General features: G+C 41.6%; 1 protein-coding gene across 3 annotated transcripts in view; it reads right to left on the reverse strand.

Moving 5' to 3' along the window:
- LOC129701716 (protein phosphatase 3 catalytic subunit alpha-like) overlaps window positions 1–9594 on the reverse strand; it is a 356043-nt gene extending 346449 nt beyond the window's left edge. For 2 of the 3 annotated variants that reach the window (XM_055643088.1, XM_055643087.1), the window contains exon 1: window positions 9372–9594. In XM_055643088.1, coding sequence (XP_055499063.1) covers window positions 9372–9426 — 55 coding nt within the window. In that variant the 5' untranslated portion in view covers window positions 9427–9594. The remainder of the gene's footprint in view (window positions 1–9371) is intronic. The other variant, XM_055643089.1, reaches the window with a different exon arrangement.
- Window positions 9595–12173: the final 2579 nt, after the last annotated feature.

The raw sequence follows: 12173 nt of genomic DNA on the forward strand, positions 1-12173 counted from the left end.
GTGAGTTTGATCATTTTCCAACAGTTTCCCTCCCCCCTGACTCTCAGTTTGCAGAAGGGTCTCGTCCCGAAACGTCACCTTTTCCATTTCTCTAGAAATGCTGCCTGGTCCGCTGAGTTATTCCAGCAATTTGTTTCCATAGTCAGTGACTCAAGCTATTTCAAGCCAGAGTTTAACTTGTGAACTGGTGCTTTAAGAGTTTTCCATCAATATAACAGAAAAATAACAGTATTTGGACACAATATACTGCAGATGCGGGAAACTGGAGCAAGAATCAAACTGCTGGAGGAACAAAAAATGGTTACATCATCAAAGAAAACAATGCAAAGCAACAATAGAGTATATTTCATAAATTGCCAGATTACAGCAATATTTTAAAATTTAGAATATGCAATATTATTGTCAGTAAAAGTCATATTCTAAACGTTTATTTTGTAATTTGTCTATTTAAAGTAATTTTCCCTTTTGGTCAACTTTTTTCCTTTCATAAGTCCTCATTTTCCTTTTCTAAGTCATCAACATTTTTTGGATGCCTGTCCTCAAGGCCACGGTGTTACCCTAGGTTAATCTTATCTCTGGCATTCCCTATGACGCAAAAACAAAATAATGTCAGCATTTCATTGCAGGATATTGCCTACTGAATGATGGATAAAAATTCAACATCTTAAATTTGTGCCGTGTCAAAGACCTTGATGACATAACCAGTTTCTTTCTATCAATTAATAATGAAATGAACCTTGTAAGGAAAGCTAACATGATAATATGGACAGGTAGATGTATGGATAAATGGCACAGGTATGGTGGTGAAATGTACAGATGAGTTTGAGAGGGAAACACTATGGCAATGTTACCTAAAAATGAATTAAGAGATAGCATTAGCTTCCCATAAAACAATCTCCTTCAAACCATTAAGACTGTACTCAATCTTCAATAACATTTGTATTCTGTATCATTCTGTATTTTGATGTGCACCAACATGGAAAGATAAAACTAGAAATTGTACCATGCGTAAAATATATGTCAGGAAGGCAATACAAAGGAGACCACCATGTTTATGAATACAGTGCATTTCCTGGCTCTTTGGTGCAATTACACACATTGGCCATAAATAATTTCAGATGTCACGCACAAATAATTGTCCAGTTAAGGCTAGAGTTCCTACAGCAGCAATTCATATGAAGAGCTGCTGTTTGAAGTAGCTAGAGTGTTGGAAAAGACACAGAAGGATTCCACCTCCCTGCTGTTTGATTGGACATCATGGAAGTAGTACTGAAGATCCAGGAAGAAAGGACAGGACTATTGTTGGTGGTTATTAATGCTGATTGGGAGATTCTTGTTTAATGATAAGTGTGTGGGGAACAGATCAGATCATTGATAGAAGAGATTCAAGTGATCAGTGTAGGGGTCAAATGATCAATTAGGTGAGGTCATGAGCTAGGTGAATGGAGACGGTCTGGCTAAAGGGCCAATCAGTGCCAGGTGCATGGCCGTTTGTGGTTTATATCAGCAATGCGGAAGACAATGTACTCGGCATGATTTCTAAGTTTGGAGATGACACTAAACTGGGTGGTATCGTAGATAATGAAGATGGTCATCAAAAATTACAGCAGGATCGTGGTCAGTCAGCCAAGTAAGCTGAGAAAAGGTTAATGGCGTTTAATGGAGATAAGTGTGACGTTTTCATTTCGGGAAGTCAAACCAGGTGGGACATTCACAGTGAATGGCAGGGCTCTGGGGAGTGTTGTAGAGCAAAGGGATCAAGGACTGCGGGTACATAGTTCCTTGAAAGGGGCATCACATCAAATTATTTTGGCACATTGGCCTATATCAGTCAATGTATTGTGTTTAGAAGTTGGGATGTTATGTTACAGGCCACATTTGCAATACTGTGTTCAGTTTTGGTCAGCCTGTTTTATGTAAGATGATGTTAAGCAGGAAAGAGTGTGGAGAAGATGTACAAGGAAGCTAGGACACTATTCTTTGGAGCGCAGGAAGATGTGGAGTGATCTTGTAGTGGAGTATAAGATCATATGGGGAATAGATTGGGTGGGTACACGGAGTTTGTTACCCAGTGTAGGGGAATCAAGAACCAGAGGACATAGGTTTAAGATGAGAGGGGAAAGGTATAATAGGAACCCAAGGGGCAACCTTTACACACAGGGGTTGGTGGTTATATAATAAATCCTGCCAGTGGAGGTAGTTGAAGCAGGTACTATAATATTTAAAAGCCATTTGGACAGGTACATGGATAGGAAAGGTTTAGAGGGATTGGGTCCAAATACAGGCAGGTGGGACTAGTGTAGATGTGGCATCTTGGCATAAGCAAATTGTGCCAATGTGCTTGTTTCCATTCTATATGACTCGAGCAACCGTCAGCAACTCCTTTGGGTTTTGAGTTACCAAAGCACTTCAGCTTAATAGAACCTTATTCCCCTCAGTAACATTCTTTGCAAGCTTTGCACAATATGGGTCAGGGGTCTGCAAATATTGGTTAGATGGCACGAGTTGCTGAAATGTGCCAGCGGGATTCAACTAGGAAACTCACTTAAACCTTTTGTACCCCAGGAAAGAACACCTTCAGTCATGCCGCACTGAAAATTGGCACATTACATAACCACATTTCAAGGCAAGTACTTTACTGAATGACACTCATTAAACTCTGGAAAGAAAATGCCTGGTGCGTTGAAACCTCAGTCTAGAATCCTGAGCACACAACTAGGCATTAGTTCCAGTACAGGAGAGAGGAGACAGCATTGTTGTGGCATTCTTTCTAGCCTCTTCAGTACAATAAAAGTGAAATATTTCTAAGAAAGCAGAGTTCTTCATGTTCTGCTGGCCAATAATTCTCCTGCCATCCATATCACTAAGACAGTTCAACATCACTTTTCTGTTTGTGGGACCTTGATGTGGTAAATAGTCTGCTGTGTTTGCGACATTATAACAGCAACTACAGTACAAATAAGCACGATTAATCACTAAAGCTTTGTGGTATCCTGAGAATGTGCAGAGATAAATTTTCTTATTTTTACATCATTAATTAAAGAAGGAACATGACTTTCCTTCAATAGTCTGCAACAAATCCTTTCCTACTGATGGAAGCAGAGAAAAATCAAAGGCTACCTTGCAATAAAAGTCCATGTGTTTGAAATACGCAGCAGGTCAATCCAGAACTGAAATTGTACAGACATGTTAACGTTCAAGGGGTGGACTCTTCAACGAAACAGTTCTTGATGAAAAATACACTCCTAAAATATTAAGGACTAGTACCTCCACACTTTCAGCATTTCTCATTCTCTATTGCATTTCTGTCATTAGCAATATTAGTTTCCATGTTCTCCAGAGACACTGCCTCAGTTACTCCAGCACTAAGTTACTCCAGCACTTTGTGCCTTTTTAGGAAACCTGCATCTGCTGTACCTTGTGGCTCCATTCGTTTTGTGCCGTGCACATATGAAAATAATACAGTGGTATTATTGCATCTATTTTTCTGCTCACATCTGTTTTCTTACAGCATCCAATTCTAGATGGTGTGATTCAATTTCTTCTTTGCCACTATCTAAAACCAAGTTCAAGTTTTTGGAGCTATAATAAAGATTTGATTTATTCCCCGTAAGTATCATTTCAGTTTTGGTGTCAAAGTATTAACAACTTTTGGCAATTGAAAAATTAATCCGATTTTTTTTCCTTTATGAAATCCTAATTTTTAAGACACATCGCTAGTATCACTGTCTTTCTGTGACCATTGGTACCACATTGGTATTATGGCAAACAATTTTGTAACATAATTTTGTAATAAAGTTGTAACACATTTTACTTTTATACTTGAAAATACGACGGTTATGCAGGGTATGAACCTTGTATTCCATGTGATAGATAATGCTTCAGCTTATTTGAATAGTTCACATTAATTTAGCAGATGGCCAAATAGAATCTAAAAAGTTATGAAGATACACCTTATTTGCAGAAGTCCTTACAGCTTGGTACATAGTGACAAGCACTACCTTAGGGAGCTATCAAAACTGCCTGTTACCGTCATACTTGCAGTTAAGTTGCTCTGAAAGGTTTTGTGAAATCAGGACATAGCAAGCTAAAGAGGCAACCACCTGTTTTTTTTTATTGTTTTAAATGAATAAATATTTATGTGGAACAAGCAATATTTCAAAACAGCAAAACATCTCGAACATACAACTCCAGTGTGAACTATATCAGGCAATACCATGAATGTCTAGCTGAAGACAAAATGAAAAAAAAAATATGAAATACTCTGCACAATATACAACAAATTTGACCCAAATTTAAACAAATGGGTAACCACCATGCAACAGAAGTACATGGAACTACAACACCACCAATATTATACTCTTTCTCTATTAAAATGATGGCAAAAAACATTTGCTTTAAGTTTACATTCCTGTTACATATTGGAATTCACAACTAGTCTTAGGGTTTTTTTTTTAATTGAGGTTTAGTGACAAAGAGTTCCGAGCTATTTGGCATTATACTGCTTTGGTAGGGTCCATACATCACCAATTGAATACAGCTAATAGATACTTCAATGTGCTTAAGACAGAGAACAGTCTGAACATCACCACATCACATGCAACATCTAACTACTAGATGTGAAAGCTAATTATGTTTCTCTGCCAACAATCTAGTCATATTGCACTTTGGCAAACAATGAACTAAGGTACAGTGAAAAGCTTTTGTTGCGTGCTAACCAGTCAGCAGGAAGACAAAACATGATTACAATTGAGCCATTTACAGTGTACAGATACATGATGAGGGAATGACGTTTAGTGCAAGGTAAAGCCAGCAAAATCCGATCAAGTATAGTTAAGAACCTAAGCATAGGTGTCCATCAATGAATCCCAATTGTTGGCCAGTTGAGAGCAAGTTCATCTCCAAATCAGAGGCTTTGGGTTCAAGTGCCATTTCAGCACGTAAACCTAAGTGTTGCGATAAATATGTTCCTAAAATGCTTTCTTGTGGTCATATTAAAACAAACACCACGCTGGGGAACTGCCCAAGCTCCCTGGTTTCACAAGAAAGTTATCAGACTTTTTCCACATACTACTTATGTGCACATATGAAAATCATCTACATTTTTTCCCATGAGAAAAGTAACTGTTTCAAGAGTACTTCATTGGTTCTACAGCAATATGCCATGTAGTAAGATCATGGGAGACTACTTCTCCCATCTTCTCTCACACTAGTTTGTATATATTTATCTTAAAATCAAATGCAATTTACTGCCATGAACCAATTGACTGCAATATTTTAAACAATAATGATGAAAAACAGACCTTTGTGCAGTGAAGGTCCATAATGGTTCCTTTCATGCACAATCCTTAAACAAATTGTTATTTTGGGGGAAAAGTGACATTGTTTATTCAGTTCACCAATTATATTATATTCAATAGTTTTTATCTTCACTGTGTCCGTGATGGCAGTTTAAATAACAAAATAAAAAGTTGGTTCACATTTGTAGGCTTCCTCACAAGAATAAATGGAATACAGCAAATGCATTGGGAGCCTATTTTTGTACAAAATTGCCAGTGTCAGGTTAGGCATGAGTAATAGAGTCATAGAGTGATACAATGTGGAAACAGGCCCTTCAGCCCAACTTGCACACATCGGTCAACAATGTCCCAGCTTCACTGGTCCCACTTGCCTGCGCTTGGTCCAGATCTCTCCAAACCTGTCGTATCCATGTACCTGACTAACTATCTCTTAAATGATGAGATAGTCCCAGTCTCATCTACCTCCTCTGGCAGCTTGTTCCATACCCCCACCACCCTTGTGTGATAAAGTTATCCCTCGGATTCCTATAGAATCCTTTCCCCTTCACCTTGAACCCATGTCCCCTGGTCCTCAATTTCCCTACTCTGGGCAAGAGACTCTGTGCATCTACCCGATCTATTCCTCTCAGGGTTTTGTGCAACTCTATAAGAAACCCCCTCATCCTCCTGTGCTCCATGGAATAGACCCAGCCTACTCAAACTCTCCCTATAACTCACGCCCTCTAATCCTGGCATCAACCTCGTAAATCGCTTCCGAACAAGCTTTACAATATCTTTCGTATAACATGATGCCCAGAAATGAACACAATATTCTCACCAACGTCTTATACAACTGCAACATGACCTCACAACTTCTATACTCAATACTCTAAAAGCATTTTTGACCACCTTATCTACCTGCGACTCATACCTTAGATCCCTCTGCTCTATACTACACTACAGAGGCCTCCCATTTACTGTGTAAGTCCTGCCCTTGTTCGACGTCCCAAAATGCAACACCTTACACTTCTCTGTATTAAATTCCATCAACCATTCGTCCGCCCACCTGGCCAATCGATCCAGATCCTACTGCAATCTTTCATAACCATCTTCTCTATCTGCACTTACTTTTATATCATCAGCAAACTTGCTAATCTTGCCCTGTATGTTCCCATCCAAATCATTGATGTAGATGACAACAATAACGGGCCCAGCACTGAACCCTGAGGCACACCACTAGTCACAGGCCTCCCGTAAGAGAAGCACCCTTCCACCATCACCCTCTGCTTCCTTTCATGGAGCCAATTTGCTATCCATTCAGCTATCTTTCCTTGAATCCCATGCGATCAAACCTTCCAGAGCAGCCTACCACACAGAACCTTGTCGAATGCCTCACTGAAATCCATGTACACAACATCTACAGCCCTGCCCTCATTTACCTTTTTGGTCGTCTTCAAAAAGATCAATCAGATTTGTGAGACACGATCTCCCATGTACAAAACCATGCTGAATATCCCTAATCAGCCCTTGCCCATCCTATCCCTCAGAATACTTTCCAACTACAGATGTTAAGCTCACCGGCTTATAGTTCCCAGCATTTTCCCTGCAGCCCTCCTTGAAAAGAGGCACAACATTTGCCCCTCTCCTGTATTGAAGGACTAATCGTAAATTTCAATTAGGACTCCTGCAATTTCCTCTCTAATTTCCCACAATGTCCTCAGATATATCTGATCAGGCCCTGGAGATTTGTCTATCTTCATACACGACAGTACCTTCAGTACTTCTTCGACGGTAACACGAACTGCTCTCAAGACACTTCCATTGGCTTCCCCGAGTTCCTCCGTCCTACTATCTTTCTTCTTGGTAAATACAGAGGAGAAAAACTCATTGAGGACCTTGCCCATCTCCTGTGGTTCTACACAGAGGTGACTGCTTTGATTCTGAGAGGTCCCACTCTCTTTCTAGTTACCCTTTTCCCCCTTATGTATTTATAAAATATTTTGGGATTGTCCTTAATGCAACTCACAGAACTATCTCCTTGCCCCTTTTTGCCCTTCTGATCTTCTTTTTCAGTTTGCTCCTTAGTTCCCAAAACTCCTCCAAGGATGCACTTGATCCCAGCTGCCTATACCCGTCCCATGCATCCTTGTTTTTGACCAATGCCTCAATTTCCCTCGTCAGCCAAGCTTCCTTACATTTGCCCGTTTTGCCCACTCGTCAGCCCACATTTAAAAACATCCCGCTTGGCCGGTGTTCCTTTCTACTCAAATAACCTGCTCCAGTCAACTTGAGCAAGACCATCTCTCATACCCTCAAAGTTGGCCTTACCCCAGTTGAGCATCTTAACACATGGACCCTCTCTGTCCTTATCCATATCTTAAACCCAATTGAACTGTGGTCACTGGTCCCAAAAGGTTCCTGCACACACACACTTCATTAACTTGCCCTTCCCAATTTCCCAGCGTTGCCCCCTCAAGTGTGGGGGCCTCCACACACACTGCTTAAGAAAACTCTCCTGAACACCGTTGAGGAATTGCACCCCATTTAAACCCTTCACAATGATTTTCCCAGTCAATATTGGGAAAATTAAAATCTTCTACAACAACCTTATTTGACCTGCTGCTGTCTGCAATCTCCTGGCATATTTTTTCTTCTAATTCCCATTGACTAGTTGGGGGTCTGTAGTAAACCCCCATCAAGGTAACCATCCCTTTCTTGTTCCTCAGATCCACCATATAGCCTCACTAGACGAACCGTCCGTAATGTCACCTCTGATCACCACCGTGACATCGTCCTTAACCAACAATGCAACCCCCCTCCTCTTTTCCCTCACCCCTGTCTTTCCTGTACCCTGGAACATTGAGCTGCCAGTCCTGCCCCTGCCCCGGAACAAATCTCTTTACAAAACCCATGATAATAAACAAAATGTTAAAGCTAATTTACCAGAGTAATGCAATAATGCATGTCCTAAACTGTAACTATTCAGTTATAATCATCAGGGGATGAACACGACACGTGAAGATTATCGCATTCTGCTGTCGTCTACACTCCAGTGTAAGGGATTTTATTTGTTGTTAATCAGATTTCAATTAACTCCAAAGTGTCCCGTGTTTCCATAGCCATCCCTACACTACACGGTGTGTACCCACTGGCGTGGAATGTACAACTGTCACAAAGGTAATCCCACTGACTCATTGCACTAATAACTATCAATCATTGTCTAACTCCAAGATAACCATGCACAAAATTGATACCATCAACAAGCGGGTTATTCCAACTCTCCTCTTCCACCTCCCTTCTCATTCTCCACCCTTTTACCCATCCACTTCTAAATAGGACTCTGCAGTAATGCCTATTGCGTGGATGTTCTGCATACCAGGGGAGACCTTTAAATGAGGGAATCACCCACTCACTCTGAAATGGACGCTGTCGTGAAGCCATTGCAATGAAACGCATATTCCACTCGGGCGGTGGCTTCAAATGCGGGAACCGAAACAAGACTTTATCTTAAATAAAACAAAACACAAAAAAAAAACGAGGTCGCCGTTCTAGTTAATCGTTTAAAAAAAAAATCCCTAACCCAAATCTATTTTTGCATGCGTTGTGGGGCTTGTGTGGAGATCAGCAGCCGTCTCTTGGACAGCACCAATCTTCTTGCCAAAAAAAAATCCTGAATAATTACTGTTGGAAAGAGGTGGGAAGCTTGACAAGATCGAAGCAAAAACGAGCGACAGCCATGCTAAAATAAATAGGGATAAATGTAACTAATAGAATTAGAGCCTTCACACACCTGTCATGGCGATAAAATATAAATCTCGGTTAAATTTAATTACCAAACGAAAAACAATCAATGACTCTGACATTATTATTGCAGACGGTTTTCTATTATAAAAAAACAGTGAGATCGAATGCTGTATGTTTAATATTTTCCTATCGAAAGGCAGCCACCGATCTGCTTGAGCTGCCAATGCTTCCACTGAACGATACCAACACCATCACATATGCATTCAAATCGCTTGTAAATGTTCTCTGCCTAGGCTTTTTTTTAAATGTGATTATCGATGGCGGGGTTTAATTTTGGCTGGTACTCACATTTTACCATCCTTTCCGTGGAAGATATACTAATGTCATTGTTGGACATCTTCATGAGCGAATGCAATGGGGTTCAGGCAGTCTCCGTTGTCCCGAGTGCAGCGTGTGTGTGGGTAAGGTAAGGTAAGGCTTGCAGTTCGCTACAGCATCACCCAGGCAGCGCTGCTCTGCTCAGAGAGAGCGAGCAAGCGAGCGAGCTGGGGCGAGGGCGGGCACGAGCGGGGCAGTCACGATCGGGGGGGTGGGTGCACGCGCCGCCCGGGTGGGAATGGAAGGCAGTGGGCGCGCGCTCCGGGTAACAGCAGCAGCGGAGGCGGCGGCTGCCACGGCCACGCGCGCATTAGATCAGGAGGATCCGCGCCGCGCTAGCGCCAGAGGCAGCAGCAGCAGCAGCAGAGCGAAACAGAATCAACAGCAAACAGCAGCATAGCGCCCGCTCGGGGAACTCCCACGCAACTGGTGCCAGGGTCAGCCTCATACTGCCCTCTCACGGAGGCACAGGGATACCCTCTGTCCTTCCCACCAACCACCACACATACACGCACTCATATACACACACATACAAGGGTTGCATTGTTCTTTCATTGGTGCAAGCAAGGAGGGGGGAATCCAAACAAAATCCCGGGTAGGTCGTGACGAGAGTGTACAGGCTGGGATGTTACAATCTGCAATGCTGGGAATCTGCAATAAAATGCTCAGTAAACAAGCCGGATTGCTCAAGCTTTTTTTGCGGTCTGTTGAAATGGGGGAAAAGGATGAGGGGGCGGGAAATGTCAGTTTTGGCAGCATCAATTGAGAGAACATGCATTAATGTTTGGGTGAAGGACTCGGTAATTCGCACTGGTTTAAAACAATGTACAATTCTTAATCAAATGGCATTTTGTTTGTTATTTTTGCTGGGACGTGTTCGCGAGAGATTCAGCTCGCAAATGTCCGAGATGTCTTAACTGATTAACATTTCCAATATTTTCGTATGAGGATCCTCGGGTTTTCGTATTTTATATATGAGTTATCTTTGTCTGGGATTACCATTTTTGTTTATTTTATTTGAAATAAAAAGAAAGATAATTACAATTTTTGAACATCTGCCATACAAAGGATTATAATTTGTAATTAACTCACATCTAATTTATATGTGTGTTATATTTGGAATTATTCAAAACCCTTGCGTCTGCAATGTCAGTTGAATACATTTTCATTTGCTTGAGATCAATCTCTGCATTTGAATATGAACAATATTCATCATTATTATCTCGACTTTTGAAAACTTTAGTTTTTGACTGTGTTGAACATTAGAGTGAAAACACTTACTTACATTTATTCAGATATGTCTTTCTTTTCTTTTACATCAGAAAAATTGAAGACGAAGGGTCATTGACCTGAAACCTTAAATCTTGTTTCATTTTTCCACAGATTCTGCCTGGTTTGTTAAACAAAGTGTACCCAGCATTTTCCAATGTTATAACAACTTAATATGAGATTAGTAGCTTGTAAAGATACCATGGCAATATTTATTTTCAAAGATAGTGAGAATAGTGAGAGTTGAATTTGTTCTGGAGGTGGAGATTAGTGAACACCATTAGTCCATAAAACATAATGGTAGAATGAGGCCATTTGGCACAGCCATTCGACCATGGCTGATCGAATTAAACCTTCTCAATTTATTTCTCCTGCCTCCTCCCCATAAATTTTGACCCTCTTACTAATCAAGAACCTATTAATCTCTGCTTTAAAAATACCCAAAGACTTGGCTTCTACCAGCATCTGTGGCAATGAATTCCACAGATTTACCACCTAAATCCTCAGATGAGAAGGCTAAGGAAATTCCTCCTCGTCCACATTCTAAAGATCAATTTATTCTCCCTACATCAGCAGGATGGTCCCTCTTGTTGTCACAGTCTGCCCTCTACTCATTCTCATCCACTTCACCTCCCAGTACTTTTGCACCAGTCCCTCCTTCTCCTCACCTGTCTGCCACTCCCCTCTCATCAGCCTAACTCTCCTCACCTGTTGCACTCAGTTGCCTCTGATCACCTATTAACCCGGTATATAGACTCTCCTCACCGTTCACACAGTGCCAGATTGTTCTCAGCATTCATGCAAGACTCTCCAGCAATTTCCCGACTGCCTACACGGATTCGAACCTGCCTGCCCCTGACCATTCCGTCCTGTCGTCTTCCCGGATAGCACCTCAGCCTTCTGTCCACAACCTCCTGGTTTCTGTCTGCCTCTCTCCTGGGCTGTTTGGTGTATCCCTGCAACGGCTCCTCGACTACCTGCCTGGCTTCAACTCTCCTTTCGTCTGTCCCTCGCTGGTTTGTTTGCATCGTGTGTTGGATCTCCTGGTTACCGGACCTTCCGCTACCCCGACTACGTCTCCTGCCTGCCCCTCTTTGGAACCCTCGCTCAATCCTGAGCCTCTGTGTGAGTACGGTGTACCCATTCCTGTGTTACTACTCTGGGTTACGGTATCGTAATAAAGTTCATTACCAATTATACCGGCCTGATTCTGTGCTACTATTGGGTCCCAGCTATACCCGTTACACTTGTCCAAGTAAGTTTACAATCAAAAAGGCCTGCAGACCATTCTGCTGATGTAGGGAGATGAAGGGATTGGAGCTCTTGGTGACAAGAGGATGGCCAGGACTAGGAAACTATGCTGAAAAGTATAGGTGGACACATGGTTGTAGATTCAAATAGACTGGATAAGGAGAAACCAAATAAGTTGAGAAAGCAAGAAATAACCAGAAGGGAAAAGTAGGTGGAAGCATTAAATCTCATTGACATTGACGGACATTGGGA

The sequence above is a fragment of the Leucoraja erinacea genome, chromosome 11 (genome assembly GCF_028641065.1).
Source record: "Leucoraja erinacea ecotype New England chromosome 11, Leri_hhj_1, whole genome shotgun sequence".
Lineage (NCBI taxonomy): Eukaryota > Metazoa > Chordata > Chondrichthyes > Rajiformes > Rajidae > Leucoraja > Leucoraja erinaceus.